Source organism: Drosophila santomea, chromosome 3L, assembly GCF_016746245.2.
Source record: "Drosophila santomea strain STO CAGO 1482 chromosome 3L, Prin_Dsan_1.1, whole genome shotgun sequence".
Classification (NCBI taxonomy): Eukaryota; Metazoa; Arthropoda; class Insecta; order Diptera; family Drosophilidae; genus Drosophila; species Drosophila santomea.
Genome location: NC_053018.2, coordinates 2969246 through 2987255, shown reverse-complemented (window position 1 = coordinate 2987255; position 18010 = coordinate 2969246). Strand labels below are relative to the sequence as shown.

At 45.3% G+C, this 18010-nt stretch overlaps 5 protein-coding genes across 9 annotated transcripts; 2 read left to right on the top strand and 3 right to left on the bottom strand.

The window, feature by feature from the left end:
* Window positions 1-1299: 1299 nt before the first annotated feature.
* Window positions 1300-2499, top strand: LOC120449210. The gene is made up of 2 exons (XM_039631577.2): window positions 1300-1413; window positions 2113-2499. The coding sequence occupies exon 2, from the start codon at window positions 2119-2121 to the stop codon at window positions 2497-2499; it is 381 nt and encodes a 126-aa protein (XP_039487511.1). The 5' UTR covers window positions 1300-1413; window positions 2113-2118.
* Window positions 2500-2545: 46 nt separating this feature from the next.
* On the bottom strand, window positions 2546-5503 carry LOC120449209 (N-acetylgalactosamine kinase). Of its 3 annotated transcripts, XM_039631575.1 has the most exons (7): window positions 4838-5009; window positions 4704-4728; window positions 4473-4651; window positions 4235-4408; window positions 3337-4070; window positions 2927-3131; window positions 2546-2869 (listed from the first exon to the last, which is right to left on the bottom strand). In XM_039631575.1, exons 3-7 carry the CDS (start codon window positions 4643-4645, stop codon window positions 2683-2685), a joined length of 1473 nt encoding a protein of 490 aa, XP_039487509.1. In that variant the 5' UTR covers window positions 4646-4651; window positions 4704-4728; window positions 4838-5009; the 3' UTR covers window positions 2546-2682. The 3 variants fall into 3 exon arrangements, with proteins under 3 accessions (XP_039487509.1, XP_039487508.1, XP_039487510.1); XM_039631574.1 differs by lacking the exons at window positions 4704-4728; window positions 4838-5009 and adding an exon at window positions 5371-5503; XM_039631576.1 differs by lacking the exon at window positions 4704-4728.
* A 659-nt stretch (window positions 5504-6162) lies between these two features.
* Window positions 6163-8385, top strand: LOC120450471 (protein phosphatase methylesterase 1). Its single transcript, XM_039633513.1, has 6 exons — window positions 6163-6409; window positions 6491-6689; window positions 6746-6855; window positions 7199-7510; window positions 7569-7793; window positions 7850-8385. Exons 1-6 carry the CDS (start codon window positions 6336-6338, stop codon window positions 8157-8159), a joined length of 1230 nt encoding a protein of 409 aa, XP_039489447.1. The 5' UTR covers window positions 6163-6335; the 3' UTR covers window positions 8160-8385.
* Window positions 8386-8528: 143 nt separating this feature from the next.
* On the bottom strand, window positions 8529-9634 carry LOC120450472 (UPF0193 protein EVG1 homolog). Its single transcript, XM_039633514.2, has 3 exons — window positions 9311-9634; window positions 8863-9234; window positions 8529-8800 (listed from the first exon to the last, which is right to left on the bottom strand). Exons 1-3 carry the CDS (start codon window positions 9513-9515, stop codon window positions 8625-8627), a joined length of 753 nt encoding a protein of 250 aa, XP_039489448.1. The 5' UTR covers window positions 9516-9634; the 3' UTR covers window positions 8529-8624.
* Window positions 9635-9909: 275 nt separating this feature from the next.
* Window positions 9910-17535, bottom strand: LOC120450470 (protein Smaug). Of its 3 annotated transcripts, XM_039633511.2 has the most exons (4): window positions 16236-16515; window positions 12485-14951; window positions 11846-12422; window positions 9910-10930 (listed from the first exon to the last, which is right to left on the bottom strand). In XM_039633511.2, exons 2-4 carry the CDS (start codon window positions 14851-14853, stop codon window positions 10889-10891), a joined length of 2988 nt encoding a protein of 995 aa, XP_039489445.1. In that variant the 5' UTR covers window positions 14854-14951; window positions 16236-16515; the 3' UTR covers window positions 9910-10888. The 3 variants fall into 3 exon arrangements, with proteins under 3 accessions (XP_039489445.1, XP_039489444.1, XP_039489443.1); XM_039633510.1 differs by lacking the exons at window positions 9910-10930; window positions 16236-16515 and adding an exon at window positions 17116-17535 and having other exon boundaries at window positions 10946-12422; XM_039633509.2 differs by lacking the exon at window positions 9910-10930 and having other exon boundaries at window positions 10946-12422; window positions 16236-16525.
* Window positions 17536-18010: the final 475 nt, after the last annotated feature.

Here is an 18010-nt window from a genome sequence, read left to right as displayed (position 1 = left end):
GATTTGGGAATAAGACCTTTTTGAAACCATGATTATGAGATGTGAACAGCAAGTCCCACGATAAATATGAATTCATAATTTCTACAAATCACCATCTTACGTACAATCACAGAGTTCCGCTGAATTTTCGGTCGCCTAGCTGCAGACAAAGCCTAATAAAGTTCAAAGACCAAGCTCATTAACTTTGGCCGCAGTCAACAATGCAGGGGCCAGGCAATTTGTTTATTTAATATGCATCTACAAAGCCGCTAAATGGCCATTAATTAAATATCAAATCTGCCACGGCCAATAAATGCGAGACCACTCCCAGAGAGACGAGGCGAACTCGAAAGCCAAACAATATAAATACCAATCGCAGGCCAAAGTATGTATGTAGATACGCACCTGAGATCGGGAAAGTTCAAGGCTGCCATCCGGCGCAAGTGATTATGGCAATTCCAATCCAGTACAGGCAACTCCAGGGTAATGCTTCCGCCTAAGCTGATCGGTTGAATAACCCCAGATATATCATATATGCTGGCCCGACACCCGTGGCAAATTAGGGTCAAACATGTGCAGCCAGCGAGCTTGGCTCAGTCAGCATTCAGCATTAAATTCAGGGTCAATCGGCACTTTCAAAATCGCACACAGCTCGGATTGAGTCGGACATGGATTCTGAGCAATCTTGTCAATCAATGTAATCGCCGTACTACCTGTACAGTGCACGAAATTGGACATTCATTGTAAGAATGCCTACATAATTTTATGCCACTTGAAAATATCTTTCATTCTGCAAAAAGTCCACAAGCAAGCTTAGGATTATTATTTAGGATTTATTTATTTATGTGATTAATAACCTCTGAATAATGCAATACCAATTGAGTTATTAGTTCGCAGAGCCATTGTTTTTCCGAGTACACATATGTATTTGGTGTATGTTGCACGTAGATATATATCTCTGCGACTTTTGCCATGCGTAACGCTGCCGGCTGGCAATCCGACCTTTTTTGGGGGGCACTTTTATGGAGCATGAGAAACGGAGACAGATATCATTGCTTTTAATTGCCCGATCTGAGCGCCTAGGCCTAGGTCAGTCTGTACCAGATTGCATCCCCTGCCCCCACTTCACTTCATTCCACTCTCCACTCCACTCGGCTGCGACCATAATTAATTTAATAAAATGTAAAGCAGCCTGGTCTGAAAAAACTTGACTCATTCTCGGCGCTCAGAAGCGACGTTGAGCGGTATTCGAAAATCGGTTGACTCACAAACTTGAGTTCAACTCGTTTCTGTGGCATTCAACGGCAAGCGAATAAAAGTTCGCCGTCTCGATATTCTATGATCAGTTTACAGTCTCAACTTCACCCAGGTGTTCCAGTTTCAGTTTCGTTTGAAGTGCTTCTCTCGAGGATTAGCCCCTAAGTCCATATCAAAGTGAGTGTGTTGTGTGTTGTGTGCTGTGTGAGTGGGTGCTGTTGGAGAACCCAAATCCAATTCGGTTGTGTGGGATCGTAACCTTGACTTTGGCTGAATCAACGTATCAATTTGGACTTGGAATATGTAAATGCATTTAATGGCGCATAATAAAAATGCAAGTACAGTGGCTGTGATCATTAAAAACTAGAAAGAATTAGAAAGTGTATAATATCAAACGAATGTCACCTTTTCAAGGATTTCTTCAGGGTTTCAAAACAACCCATGATTTACATAGATTTAATTTCTTAAAATCCAAGAAGAGTCCAAATAAGACCACTGTACTTATATCTCAAGCTACGATTGCTTTGTTCAGACCAAATTGGAGCACTCTACGCTTGACAAATAAAGTTCGCCATTTAGTTCGCGGCCAGTCCAATTCTTATCAATAAAAAAGCCAGTTCCAGTTGCAAAAAAAAAGTTCACGGATTAGCAACTGTAACAGTTTGAGCCGAGATCTCCGCGTTGCCCACTTCTCCATTGGCCATTGGCCGTATGCGATAATTGATTTTCCCGTACATAATTTATGACGCACGAAACTGACAGCCGACTTGTAGATTAAAAACTGCCACTGACCAGCGGCAATAAATCTGTCCGTATCGCTTTATTAGAACGTTGGACAATAATGCCAGCTCCTGCTCCTTTTCTCCCCTCCTGCAGCCAATCATGCCGACCGCCTGCCAAGTAACGCTGCTCGCTGGATGCCTGCTTCTGGCCATGGGTTCGATTCGGGCCCAGTTCTTCTACCACCAGGCGCTGGGTCTGCCGGTTGCGCACGCTTACGAGCCGGCCAACCAGTACCAGGGATATGCCACAGCCGATGCCCATCCCTCGGTGGTGCGAAATGCCCAGTGGGAGTCGGAGTTGCCGGCTGAGCTGTCGAAGAGTGCGCGGTTCTACAATGATCCCGTGATCGCCGCCAACCTGGCCAAGGAATCTCTGCTTACCAAGAAGGAAATGGCGGTGGTGCATCGCGAGGCTGAGAAAATTCCGCGCGAGCAGGTGTACAAGCTCTTCAAGAACGCCGGCTACCTGAGTAGCAGATAGAACTCACGAAGCCAGACGAGTTCCGTTCCCCACGTGCCTTGTTGTATTTTAGCTCGTAAATTGTTAATATATTGTACATAGTACTATACATATTAAATGTTTTTTCTATAAAAGACCGTTGGATTACAGTGACTGATAGGGTGATTTTGGTATAAAAGTTGGATAAAAATGCTAGGCAAGCTTTCATTGTATATACAACTCGGCTCCGTTTCCTGGAAGTGTGGCAAAGACCACTTCGCTGAAGTTGTTGGGCTGATGACGCTCCAGGAGATGGCTTGGCAATTGAGCGTAGTAATCGCGCTTCAAAGCCTTTATGTACTCGTCAGCTGCTTCTACGGAATCGCACATGGCCACTATACAACCGCCCCAACTGAAAAATCCACAATCGATTAAGTTTGGAGTGCCACTGGGATATCAGCTCTCTTACCCAGCTCCTGTGACGCGAGCGCTAACGTTCTGCTGGTTCGATATGGCAATCAGGCGCTCCACATCCGGATGAGAACATTCGTATAGCTCCCTCAAACTCTCGTGGGATTGCCGCATAAGTTCACCCAGCTGTTTGGCACCTTCCTTGTTGGCTCCGCCAGCTAGTTCCTCACAAATTGTCCTGAATTTGGCCACGCGACCGGATTCTGTAAGGCGGAAACCATGTTACAAGCTTGAAAACGGATCTGGTAATTCAATATTATTTGCTAAGATCTGATGTTTTTCAGCCAGCAAATGAATGTCAACGTCTTATTAATCGAGCGTAATTATTCATTTGGTGATCAATAAACTTAACGTGCATGCAATATTTCAGATTAAATCTGAAATCCTGATTGTAAATGATTAACATACCCTGAATAACATGCAGAGCACGTTGACGCAGCTTGAACTGCTCCATGTGCCGAGTGTTGGCGGATAGGAACTTGGTTTCCAGTTCCTGCTCGGTGACTTTCAGCTCCTTGCAGATATCCGCTCGCGTGTAGTTGCTCTGCGTCAAGTTGTCCTTAATCAACTTCTCGAATGTCTTGTTATCCATTTGGCACGCCTCCTCCAGATCGATGAAGCGCACAATGTCCTCCCAGTTGATCAGACCCTTGCGCTTGGCCAGCCATCTAGTGGCCAGTCGGCATTCCACCACTCGTTCATTGTAGTCCGACGAAGCAGCCTTGTTCTTTTGCGCCAGACTGTTGGCCACAACGAAGCACTTGCCCGCCGGCAAGGTGACCGGAGTGCCCTTCAGCTTGGGATGGAATTCGATGTGGTGGGCGCAGCCAACTCTGCCCAAATAGGCTATGGCCTGATCCATACCACCACTGTGCGTGCCAATATACTGCTCACACATGGCCGAAATGGAAGCCAGCTCCCGGCGATCTAGTTTCTTGCCCTGGACGTGGGCGGTGGCCAACACAGCGGAGCTGACCATGGCACTCGAACTGGAGAGTCCTGCCGCCAAGGGCACATTGCCGTCCACAGCAATGCGCATTCCTATGGGCTTCCACTGGCTGCCTAGACTCTCCTGTATTCCTTTGATGCCGCACAAGAAGTAGTTGTACCAAGCGGGTCCACCACTTTTCGGAAGCTCAATTCTAAAATGGGAAAAAAAGAAAGCTAATGAGATTCCTTTATATATTTAACAATAATATGAATCCGTATAGATAACACTTTCAAGCTTACATTGTTATTAAAACAAATTAAATGGAAAACTTGCTAGTGTTTGAGGCCGGTAATTATCATGTCATGATTCACCCACCTGAGCGTTTTGAGATCCGCATCGTAGCCCGTAAACTTAGCTTCCTCGAGATTTCTGAGCTGCAGTTGGCTATCACTCGAATTCTTGGCCACTGCCAGGAAAATGCTCTGGCTTACGGCCATGGGTAGCACCGAATAGCCGCAGTAGTCCACATGCTCGCCAATGATGTTCACCCTACGGTCAGAGGAGATATCATCAATAAGGGACTTAAGTGGGCACCACCAGTGGGACTGCTCACCTTCCTGGCACGCGAACGATAAACTCTGGATCCGCTCCGAATTGCCGCTTGAAAAAGGCGCACAATTGCTGCACGCGCTCGTAAATCTTGGATTCCGGCTGGAGCTTCTGCTGGGCCACGATCTCAATGCCGGCACCCAAGACCTGGGCGGTTCCGTTCCCGTTGGCAGTCATGTTCACCTGCGGGCGGGCGAAACATTAATAATGGCCATTATTTTCGCAGTCGACGAACCGTAAACGTGTCGCAACTCGTTGATCTAAATTTATGGGCAAAAACAAATTTACATACGTAAACAAATAGCCGAAGCAAGGGAAAAACAATTGCACCTGTGTTGTGCAAAAAATTAGCTTATCAACCCATCTCACCTTATCAATATGTCCAAACCGCTATTAGCACACAAAGTGATGTACTAACATTCCGGTTATCAGTTGGGGAAACGGCGTCAGAGTCACTAAAACATTAGATTGACGCCAATTTGACCGCTTAATTGGGCAAAAAACAAGTGCAAAAGTGCAATTTCTGCCGGCAAATGAAAAGAAAGGGCGTGCGGGAGCGAGAGGGCCATAGCCAACAGCTGTTATTTGGGAGTTGCCAGGTTTGCAAAAGCCGTAACTCTTCAAATGCGCAATGAATACGAATTTTATTTTGTATATTTATCTGCGAAACTTATACCATGCAGAGTTCTAAATAATAGTAAATGATTGGTTAATACGAGTTCCTAGCTGGCAATTGTTTTTTCTAAGCTTAAACTTATAGACCATTAATAATGAACATGACTTTCATCTTATCTTGAAACCACAAACTTAACCTGTATTGAGTTTACCTTCTGTTTACATTCCAGAATAAACAAAGATATAAAGGATAAAGTAACGATTATCACACTACTGCCGATACATACCCAACAATGTCTTATCTTTCTCCGTTTGAGGTCAAAATAACTTGGGGCTGTCTTATCAGAGAGGAGTTCTAGTTTTCGGTGTGAGCACGTCGCGTTCCATCAAGCAACTGAGCAATCCGGCCCGTGCCGTTTCCGTTTTTGCTTAGTCCGGAATACTACGAGCAATACAGTGGTACTTCCTTATCAGGAAGCACACATGTAGATGTACTTAAACATGGATGCTCAGTCTAAGACTCTCGGAAAACTCTTAAGAAACCTCATATTCCCAGTTAGCGAGGTTGCACTGTGAGTATCAGTAGGAACTTGTTGAGAGCTTTGTTTGTTTATAAGTAGCTGTCTTTACCGTTAAATGGGTCAAACATCTTCATAAAATATGAATTCTTTCTTGTTTGCATTCTAAAAAACTGGTTTTCGAATTTTGTCTGCTTTAAAAGGTGGTTTTGGCATCCACTTAACGAAAGGCCATTACCTTGCTTATTATTTTGCCATTAATGTGAAGTATTTACTTTGCTGATAAGGGGCATATTCGTATTGCTCTTCACTTGTTCCGTAGATAAACTTTTAAAATACATAAATGATTAAAATGTACAGACATTAAGATATACAAAACATAAACGACAAAGCCAATCAATCAAGGTTTTGATATTTTCAGTGTGCATATGGTTTTTCATGTTTTATTGAAAATGCTTAACATATTAGATTTGGAATTTGAAATGTTGACTGTTAAATTTAGGCGTTGCCACACGAAGGCATTGCCAAATAAAGCTCTTGAAACAGGGCTGCCAGCTGGCGTCAGTGTCGGTTTTCTCGCTCACGGTCACACTGCAATATATCATCGTTGGATTGGAACTATTTTTTTTGTTTTCGAAAACGGATATTTGCAAGAAACGACTGTGCGAATTACCACTTGCACCTGCACCGTAGCAGCACCACCTGTTGACAACGCGGCGAGGACAATCGAATCAATGTCGAGTTTACAGCGCACGATGCTGAAGGGCAAGCTGCCACCCACAATTCCTGGCGGGCGCATTGGCAGAGCGTAAGTGCAGGGGAGATTCTGCGACTGGGGAATGGGGAGTACGCAATCTCTACCCAATTTGGCTAATTTCTCTAATTGCAGGGATTCGTTCAAGAAGTCGCGCATCCGCGACTACAAGCCGGGCATGTGGAACGAGTTCTTTGCGGAGAAGGAGGACGTCACGGTGGATGAGCATCGCACCTTCCGCATCTATCGCACCAAGCAGCCGGAGAAGCCGGGTCCAGTTCTCCTACTGCTCCACGGCGGTGGCTACTCGGCCCTCACCTGGGCACACTTTTGTGTGAGTAATTCGCAAATATTCAATTGGTTAATCCTAATATGTATATCCAATTACAGTCTGAGGTGACCAGCATGATACACTGCCAGTGCCTGTGCATCGACTTGCGAGGTCATGGGGACAGCAAGGTAGACGACGAGGACGATCTCTCCGCGGATACTCTGGCTAAGTGAGTTTAATCCGCAATCCCAGTAATACCTTTAATACCTCAGAGAAATTAAGCTTAAAATATGTTTTATGGGCATTTTCCCATTGCTTACGTTTAAAAAATCAATATTTTTAATATTTTGTCGAGTAACTACTAGCAATTAACTTTTAACTCTATGAACGATCAGGCTAATCTTGCATAATCACTTTATTTATAAAAATAGCGCACTGTACTTAAATGAGGTCGATCTATTTTATTTAAGAATGATTACTCAACTAAGTTATTGATTTAAATTATTTTATTAGGCTTTTTTAATATATATATTGGATAACATCTAAATGAATTGTTAAAATATTCTGATCAGGGACATTGGAGACTTAATTCTGAAGCTCTATCCCGAGGAAGTGCCGCAGCTTTTTGTGGTTGGCCACTCGATGGGCGGCGCCATCGCCGTCCACTTCGCCCACATGGCTCTGGTACCTAACTTGATTGGAATAACCGTCATCGATGTTGTGGAGGGCACTGCCATGGAAGCACTGGCCAGCATGCAGAGCTTTCTGCGCTCCCGTCCAAAGTATTTCCAGAGTATTCCGAACGCCATCGAGTGGTGCATCCGAAGCGGCCAAGTGCGCAATGTGGACAGCGCCAAAGTGTCCATGCCGGGACAGATAATCAAGTGAGTGGGACGGTCGGAATTGCCAGAAAAATAATAATAAATCAATCCGCCCACGCAGCTGTACAACGAACAAACTGGCAACGAATGATCTGCCATTGCCCGATGATGTACTGGAGGAGGCCCACCACAACAGTATGTTTCCCAATCCGTTTAGCATTTCGGAGGATGAAGAATCGTCACCGCCGGGCGATGACGCCGCCGATGGCTCCTCAGATAGTGCCGCAGCTGGCGCGGATTTCAAGAAGCCCAACACGACCAAATCGACAACCGAAGCGGCCAAAAAGTATGGTCTACTTTTATTTTATGCAAATAACCCATTATTAATTAATTGTTTTTCAGTTACACCTGGCGCATTGATCTGTCCAAGTCGGAGAAGTACTGGGTGGGATGGTTTTCGGGGCTGAGCGATAAGTTCCTCAACTTGCGCCTGCCCAAGCAACTGCTTCTCGCCAGCATCGATGGACTGGACCGCACCCTGACTGTTGGACAGATGCAGGGTCGCTTCCAGATGCAGGTTTTAGCCCGATGCGGACATGCCGTACACGAGGACCGTCCACACGAGGTGGCTGAGGTGATAAGCGGCTACTTGATCCGGAATCGGTTTGCAGAAGCAGCCAGCGAGTTTCGGTGCCACATGCCGTCGTGCTAAACATAACCACCCCCTGAATCCGAGGTTGAGCACAAACTGAGGTCACAAAAGTCTATTTTTGAATGGAGGAGCATTACTCTGAACTTACAGATGAGTGCACATATATATATATATACAAAACGTAGTGCGTAGGTTCAGATATATACGGCCGTATATTCTATATACATATAAACTAATAATCCAGTAATTTATTCGGTACTTTTAATTAAACCACTTGAATTTTCAATATTGTACTTTATACTCATTTTGCCAAAATCTGAAGTCGAAAGTGCTTGCGTTTGGGCTTCTTGCATTGTTATAATGAGTGTGTATTAAATATGTGCCAGATCGAAGGAAAATTTAACGAAATCCAAATTATACGAATGCGAATAAGTTAAATAAAGCTATTTATTAATCGAGTGTTACCATAAATTCCCGTGAGATTCAAGTAAATCTTGGAACTTATTTAATAACAGGATAACACATTTAGTCCACGAAACGAAAGCCGCCATCGGACTTCATCTTCATCTTGGATTCCAGCGCCTGAATGCGACGCAGACGCTCGGAAATCTGGTCGCGAATCTCCGGGCGATACTTCTTGCCCTGGCCCATGGACTCCATTTCCGTCAACCACTCGGCACGCTCGTTGATTTGGTCCAAAACTGCAGGATCAACGCATCGCTATGTAAAATTATACTTCTATTTTAAAAATATTCCCACTTACGCTCATTTATGAGATCCTCCTCCGTCACCAGTTGCTCTTCACGTGGACGACGTCGCGGCTTGATTGCCGGATCCGGCAAATGCGTGCCGGCCATGGTGAACTGCAGCTGTGACTTGGCCTTCTCTCCCTGCATCCTGTTGTCCGCGGGCGGGCGGTAGTAACTCTGCTTGTAAGCTCCGCTCGCCTCGATCTGCCGTAGATTCTTGCGCTTGGCATTACGCGCCCGATCCAAAATGGCCAGTGTCTCCTTGTCAGGATCGTTGTTGGTATTGGGACGCGGCGGTTCGGGAAGGGGCAATGGCTCCCCATTGCGCAAGCTCTCATCGATCTGCTTGCGTACCATCATCGACATCTTGGACTCCTTGACAAGCACTAAGTGGAAGGTTATCCGTACGTGAAGTGCAATTCGGAAAGCCTTAGATGTTTGACATGCCCAAAACCCACTTACATCGGATGAGATCAGCTGTCTCCTTGCTATATTGCACCTTGGCCGAGTGGAAGGCTCCAGCGCCGCCAGGAGGAATGCGCTCACTGGGCCACATGGGCAGCTTCTGCGAACTGGACGGACCGCCATCCGCTTCCGGTTCGTGGTGGGCCATCAGACCTCCGGGCAATGCCTTGATCTGCACGTTGTTGAAGCGATGTCGGCTCATTCTGTAAAGCTAATAATTTTTGCTCCGGAAAAGTTGCGCTTGTATATACTATAGAAAATCGTTTCGACAATTTCGTTTGACGTGTTTGAAGGCTGGCCTCGGTATGAAGTTGTTTTACGGCGGACAACAAGAGTGGAGACGCATGGCAACCTGGGTTGTTAGGTAAACAGCATGGGTATTTTTAAATCTCGAAATAATTTATTGAAAATAAATATATGTAGGTATTGTATGTGTGTATATGTGTGGGTAGGTACACGCTTGGTTTATGCTCGCATTATGATAAGTTTGCGAACATTTAACTGACTTATGCACATTCGTCTACGAGTAGTTGCACTTTACAATAAACCATTCAGTTTGTGGATCGTTTTGAACTCGCTAAAGTTTGACAATTAGGTTTCGATTATTTTTGTATCCCAAGTGGCCGTACAATAGGTTTTTATTATTAAATAAAAGCATCAGCGATTTACAGTGTTGCGGTTGTTGATAACAAATTATGGAAATATCGACGAAAAATTATAAAACAAAAACATTTCCAACCAAGTTTTACACTTGCATTTGTTCGGTTTGATACATTTACAATTAGACTACACGTTTTTACGTTTTTTACGCTCTTAAGTTAAATATTTTTTGGCTGCCTTCTTTTTTCAGCTTGGCCCATCGTCGTTTTTTTTTGTGTTTGAACCTAAGCTTAGCGACATATATTTTTATATATAAATATATATAATGTTTAAAAAACAACTAAAACGTAACATATCGAGTGATTGGCTTGCCATTTACATGATAAACAATTGACTAAAGCAAACATAATAGTAATAGTAGAGATAGTCTAATCAATGACAATGGTGATCATGATCGGTATGCAATACATGCATGGGTTTGGCTTACGCTTAAATATACAAAATACAATATGTGGTTCCGATTCTCAAACACAAACAGTGAAACATTGAAACTCTTTTCTGTTAAAGTTTAGTCTAGTGGTAGTTTCCGCCTTTGCGATTTCCTCTGGTGCAGTTACGGTTCAGCAAATATGTTCCTTTTAATTTAAAATAAATTATGTGTACGTGTATATATAAACATATCCATTATGTGACTACTACTCCATTCAGCAAGCCTAGTTTTGATTCGCGCAAACAATTCTCAGCTCTCGTTTCTCAATTCTCACTTTTCAATTCCCTCTCCATCCAGCTTTCTTCCTTCTAGTTTTTTATAGTTGCGAAAAGTAATCTTAGTCAGTCTCATGGTCACGATGCAGAGTTCATTTTATAATTTTTTTTTACTAGATAAACTTTTTTCGTCGTCGTTTAGATCGGGGTATTTCTATCATTTGGCGACGTTGTTGATAGTGAGTGAAATAGTCGATGTTGTGATTAGGGTTAGAACAGCGTAAAATGTTGATCAAATTTGGCCAAATTTTCCTAGGTAGAGAGAAGTTACTGTATTCTGTTGTTGCGATGTGTTTTTGTTGTGGGGCTTGGCTTGTTAGTTTAACTATATAAATGGCGACAACATTTACGAAACCTATACATTAATAACATTGACAGTAAGATGCCACGCCCCCGCTGACAGCTGACATACAATTTCCTTTGGGGAGTGCATCATGAGCTCTACAAGTCCATCGGCCAGCCGTTGGTCCTGCGAGCCCGAGTCAGTTGATCGTATCTTTGGGGGCGTCTTGACACACAGTTAATAAACTTAACATTAAAACAAACTATCGTCTTACTAACTAAAAACGATTATAGAACGGGATGTGAAAAGAGGCGCAGGGTGGACAACTTGACGCGACACAAACATAGACACGAATCTTAAACATCTAGATATAAAAACATTAATGTTCGTTATGAAATCAAACTTCAAACACGGCTCAAAGCTAAGTGAACACAAAATCTGCTGGCAGCCTCAATCTAACGCCATTACGATGATTTTAAAACTCAGACAGCCCAGTATCTTGCTCAGTTCATTGCCTGTTCTGTCATTTGGCGACACAACGTTTCCAGCTGTTCTAGGCTTTTAAAGTCGTTCATCTTGTACTCGGTGACATGTGGCGACATGCCCAAACTGACCAATGGTGACTGTGACAGGCAATGATCTACGGCACGGTTGTTGTTTTTGCTGCTTTGGTGACAAAGATTGTGGACACAGGCACCACCAGTTACACCACCACCATTGGAGCACAGACAGCTGCCACTGCCCACGGCGGCGGCAGCTGCTGCCAACAGTTGCAACTGTTGCTGATTAATCAAATTGTTGTTCAGCATGCTGTTGTTATTATTGTTGTTAACCAGTAGCTGGGGCTGATCGTGCTGGTCCTGATTTTGGCTTGGATTACTAACCATCACAACTGCGGCCATTGTCTTCTTTGGTTGTTGCTCCACACTGGACACTCCTCCGCTAAGCTTTCTCTGCTGCTGCTGCTGGTTACGTTCCAATCCCAGGTTGTCGTTTGATCCGTTGTTGGTGAGTACTCCCTGACCGGGCTTAAAGATCAATTGCTGCGGTTGCTGCGGACCTCCGGCCACCAGAATAAGATTGTTCAGCGACCGACGATGCGATTGTGGTGGCGTCTGCTGAGGCAGCGCTGGAAAGTGGTTGTGTTGCTGCAGCATCTGTTGCATCTGCTGGGCGTGATGGTGCGCCTTACTAGGCGGCGGCGGTGGTGGCTGCTGCTGGGGATTACCCATGAAGCTTGGGTACGAGGAGCTCTTGTACTGCGGCTGATGGGATGGACCACCGCCATAGCCGTTGTAGTCAAACTGTGGCAAAGGCGGCGGAGGCTGCTGCGAATGATGGGGCAGCGGGTGTGGCAGGCAATTTAGCGAGAAGTTCAGCATGTCGTTGGAGTTTTTGCGGTTGTTAATCCTATCGTTGCTGCCATTTTTTGCATCGCATTTGCGAGTCTTACCATTCCATCTAAAGAACACAATACATTGTTACATTCGTTTTTACATGTTGGTCAGTATCCAAAAACTTACCTTGGCTTGTTAATGTTTCCATTATTTGGCCCGACACCGGCTGGCTTAACGTGATGCATTTTGGGAACCATGGAGATCTTCATCTTGGACAACTTAAACTTCAGGTCCTTGAGTTGACTGGCATGGTTCATGAATGCCTCGTTGTGGATAGAGCGGTCCAGAATCCACATAAGCACTCCCAACGTCTCGTCGTCCTGGGCGGCATACGGATCCTGCTGCAACGTATTGGTCACAATGTCGATGACCTTGAGAAAACGCAAACCAATGTTTTCCTCCGGTGGTCCCGGAGACTCCAGTGGCTTCATTGGTGTCAGCACTATGTTTGTTAGCTCCTCGACCGCCGTGCTCAGCTCCATTTGACCCGTTAGCAGATCTTGTTCTACCCGGTTAAGAATATTGGCCCGCTCCTTTAGCTTATCGATGCAAAGGGCAAGCTTGTGGGATGCGCCTTTGGTGACGCCAACACTCTGCAGAAAGTCCTCGGTGATCAAGAGCATCTCCTCATACGTCATGTTCTTGAACAGCTCGATGTACTTGTGCAGACGCAAGGATTTTAGCCAGAGTCCAATACCCGACATGCCCACGTTGCGCGTGTGGAACTTAATATAATTGGGCTTGAATTCATCCAGACGAGTATCGGAACCGCTGTTAATCAAGGCTCCGCGCTGATGCTCGATCGATAATGAAAAACTACGGGGCTTGTTAGCAAACTGTGCCAGGTTCTCAGTTGAATTGGAGCAGTTGTCATTGACCGTGATCACCGATGAGTTAGACGAGCTGGAACAGCTGGAGATCGTTTGTGTGGTGAGGCTGTTAGAGCGACGCGTCTTCAGGGCTGCAATCTTGCTGTCCAGGCTCCACCGGTTGATCTCTCCAAACTGATCGCCCACGTTACCCATAAGGATCGAGGCGTAGGGAGGAGGCTGAAGCAACTGCTGCTGAAGATTCGGCGGAGGTTGCGATCGATCCTCTACAGGATTTCCACCATTACGTCCACAAAGACTACTGCTAGCCAGACTACAGGCCTCGCCCATGTCTGCTGTGACGGGGTCAAAATCGAGAATCTCCGTGCCATTCTTGCTAAACGACGTGTCATGATCGTCGCCACCACCGATTCCCAGCATTGAGCCTGCTCCTGCGACCACACCGTTGACCAGGGAAGAGCTGCCCTCCAGCGACAGGCCGAGGCTATTCTGACTAGAAGCTAATTCGTTCAGGGTAATACCATTAAGATTATCACAGAGTGGATTAATCGACCCGCTGGAGCTGCCGCCTCCGCTGCCACGCCAATCACCGGCCAATTTGTTTTGCAACTGCTTGCTGGGCGGGGCGATCGTTTGCCAGTCGTTGGTGCGTGAGGAACGGCTGCCGCTTGCGGGGCACATCGAGGATGAGGCCACCGACGAACAGGAGGCCGTCGATGAGCTGGTCGCCGAAGAGGAACAGCTACCACTGCCTGTCGAGCTGCCACCAGCAACCAGTTGCGGCGAGGGCTGCAGGAAGTAACTGCGATTTGTCAGGCCCGCCGCAGCCGCTTGGATATGGTCCTCCAGGTGACGCAGCCAAATGTTGAGCGATCGTCTGTCCTCGCTGGTGATCGCCGGATGAATGAGTAGGTACGAGAAGATTTGCTGCACCAGCTCCGTGGGCACAATTTGCTGCATGGTGTCCTTAACGGCCACTGGGATGAGGGTTAGGTAGATAAGCTTGGCCTCCTCATTTCCCGGCTTCAGCAGTGGCAGCATGTTGAGTACATCATGCAGAATATCCTCCTTGCGGGCATACAGCTTACGCTCGTCACACTGCGCCGACGTGGTGATCTGAAAATCACTGCCGTAGCATGGCATTGAGTCCTTGTCGGACGATGAGGAGGACATGGCGTCGAGCAGGTCACATGGCTGGAACGTCTTGTAGGCGTTGAGTAGATTCTGCAGGTACACCGGATTGTTGGCATTGATGTCAATGACAACGCTGCTCAGATTGGTCTGCGATGTGCCCAGGTTCTGGGTCAGGTTGCTGTCGATGGAATACTGTAGAAACTTGAGGCTCGGGTAGCGCAGTCGCTTAAGCAGCGCGTACATCACGACGGTTCGCTCGCAGTCGTTCCACTTCTCGAAGAGATTTGTCACTGTGGTCACCTGCTCGCAGAACAGCGCATTGGACGGCTGACTCTGGCTGGGATTGGCGTTAGGATTGGGATTGCCATTGGCGTATGTCGCCGTTGTCGTGGCTGTGGATGTGGCCTCCTTGTGGACTGCAGTAGGCGTTGATGTGGTTGGCTGCATCTCGTTGGATGCACTGTTAGAGTTATTGGTTTGGCCGCTGATGCCGGAGGTCATCGCGTTGTCAGTTCCAGTTGCGTACTTCATCTCGTTGTTAGTTGCTTCTTGTTTTTTGGGGATATTGCCTATTATAATTTATGGTATTGTATTTGTTACGGCTTCTTTGTGGTTATTTGGTTGCGTTGCTGCAAGTAAAAAAAAAAAACGGGGAAGGATTAATAATTGAGCTATTATATAAAAATTGTTTGTGGTTGAAGAGTTGTATATTTCTTTAAAAGCCTAGTTAAGCCCGACTTGATCAGTTCCATAGGAAAATACCCCAATTCCGAACCACGTGATCCCATCAATCACTTCTCCCCTATTCCATGGATTTGTCGCCATTGCTCCGCTCGGGATTAGAGTGCCGTGCAGCGATAATAAAATAAACTTAAAGCAGCAAATAACGTTCGAATTTAATCAAATCAGTTTTCGCTAATTTGTTAAATTTACAAGCGCAATGGCAACAACAATTATCTGTAATTGACGAATGGAAATTAGCATTTGCTTGGTCGGCTGGCTTATCAGGAAAGCAAATAAACAACCAACAAATATATAACACCTTCGATTCGCTTTGATGGCGCAAATGACGAGGGACGATAAATCAATAAAATAACAAACATTTCAAATACGAAATCGTTGATTTCGACTTGGCGTTCGGTTTTCGATTTCCGGGCGGGAAAGCAGAGCGGGGGCGAGAAGTTTGGTTAGGTTTTATTTTTTGCACAGTTTCGCACTTTTCATTTAGTTTCGTTTGCCATCGCTTGTGTGCCCATTTCGAATCTTGTTTCTTCTGCCGCCGTTGCTGTTGTTGTTGTTATTATTGCTCTTACTCTGACGACTTTCTTCGATTTTTCTTGCCGTGTTTCAACTGTGTTTCCACAGTAAGCACCCAAAACATTGAACAAATCAAGTCTTGGAAACAATCTATGTTATTAAGAAAATCAAAATTTAGTGTGTCTTACTTAAATTTAAAGTAATTTTAAGAGTTCTTTGTCCCGGCTTTCAAAATCGAGTGTTGACTGTAATCTAATCCATAGGCAATGTAACTAACTGGGTAGTGGTACCAAACTTAAGTTTGTATGTGTGAGCAAGCTGTAAAACATAACGGACCCCAATTACTGCACTTACAGCACAGCTAATGCTTTGGAATTTACCGATGTTAACTTCTTTACTATTTAACGTAACGCTTTATATGAAATTTCACATTTTTCTGGAACTCAGAGAGAGAGCAAAAGAGCCGTTTAGCCCGCCTTGATCTAACGGTACTTGTGCATGCCCGGGTCGATCTTTGAGGTTATGCGTCACTGCAATTGCTGTTGTTTTCCAACCGGCTTGCAAAAACAACAAAAAAAATGACCGAAGTTCAACAAACGCGACTGGAAGACTGCAAGCACACACACACACACACGTATAGGATACTGGAAACTCACACGGTCCTATATATTTTCGTATTTTAGCTGCCCTTTTAGCAGTCGCGATCACAGGCGCTTGGCATATTCCGAACGCATTTATTTACATATGTACGTTACGAATAAATTTGATTAGATCTGCAAAATTGCAGAGACAACCACAAAGAACAGAAGAATTGGTTTAGCAATGCGAAGCTCAGATGAAGACGAGACTGGACTGAACTGCACTGGAAGCTGCAGTGGGGAGCACCGCGGAGGAGAAGCGGCTGATGGCGAATGATTGGCGCTGGCGTCAGCGATTTAGAAAGAAAATGGTGGAGCTGCTGATGCAGCCGAGGCAGGCAGAGCGAAACGGGCGAAAAGGAGCGCGCGCCTTTTTTTTCTGACAGCCCAAAAGGAATGATGCTTCTGCTGATGCTGCTGTCAAGAAAATGGGGAGAGCACTCACTTACACGCACACACAGACGGAGACCTTGCTGCGCTCGTCGGCAGTGGTGTGTGTGCGAGTGAGAGTGACACACTGAGCAATGCACGGGCAGAATTGCGGTAAATTACATGAGAGAGCTCAGCATTACAGGGCATTTGGCACGCCCGTTCCCCTCCCTCTGACACACTCTCCTTCGCCTTTCAATTGTTTTCGTTTGCACTCACTTTCCGCTTTGCCGTCTTTTTCGTGCAGTGGCGTGGGGCTATCGCAGAGCGATAGACAGGGGTAGGGGGCTCCTGCGGGGTAAGCGGGTTTTGTTGTTTTCACCACACACACACAGGAGCTCACAGTACACAGAACACACAATATTGGCCCCCAAAATCACGCCCCACCCACCCAGCCACGGTCGGCCAGACAACAAAAATATATAGCTACAGTGCGCTTGTGCCAAAATTCGTTCTATTTTTCAATTACCTTTTCGCCTTCTATTCGCCTGCTGCAAACCTTGAAATTATTTTCTGTTGCAATTCACAGTTTTGATTCGATCAGCACGAGAATCGAGCATATTTCGCTAATTTGATATGCTATCGGATCGTATGGGATCGCATCGCGTATTTATTAATTTATAATTTTCACCTTTGCTCGCGCGCGCGTGTGTGTGTGTTATGTGTGTACTTTTTATTAGCACTTTTGGGCTTTAGCTTTTGTTGTTTTTGCTAAACCATTACTTTTTTTAGCCACACATTTCCTGGCGCTCACGCTCACAAACGCCCGATTACTGAGTACTGCGCACGGCTGCTGTTGCACTTGGTCGGATGCATGTTTTCGCCAGCTAATCCATTTTTTCAGCAATTAATTAATTATTTATTCACGCGAACGCAGCGTTGCTAGTGCTGGAACAAAAATCGATGTGTACCCGATACAGTCGATGTTTTTCGCAAGCAGTCATCGATTACTTTCTCTTGGAGATGGGTTGCACACAGTTTGCCAATTTAGCTATTTTCCCGTCAGTTCTGGCGTTTTTCAATGGCGAATTGCGGGAAAAATTGCAATCTGGCTAGCGGGAATTTTGGCTTATGTCCCCGTTGGAAATTGATGAAATGTTAACTCAATACAATAATATTCATTTAATAAAATGATTAAATTATCCAGGTGATGTCATTTTTTGGGCTGACGTTTTTACTTACAAGGATGCAGGCAATTACAGATTCCTCAACTGTCATCTTTTTGCGATAAAACTATTGACATTGCCATGGTCCAATGTGGAGGTTGAGCGTGCATTCAGCCAAATGAATATAGTTAAAACAAAACAGAGGAACAGAATTCATATTGGTACCTTAAACCCATTATTGCACATAATGTAATTTGT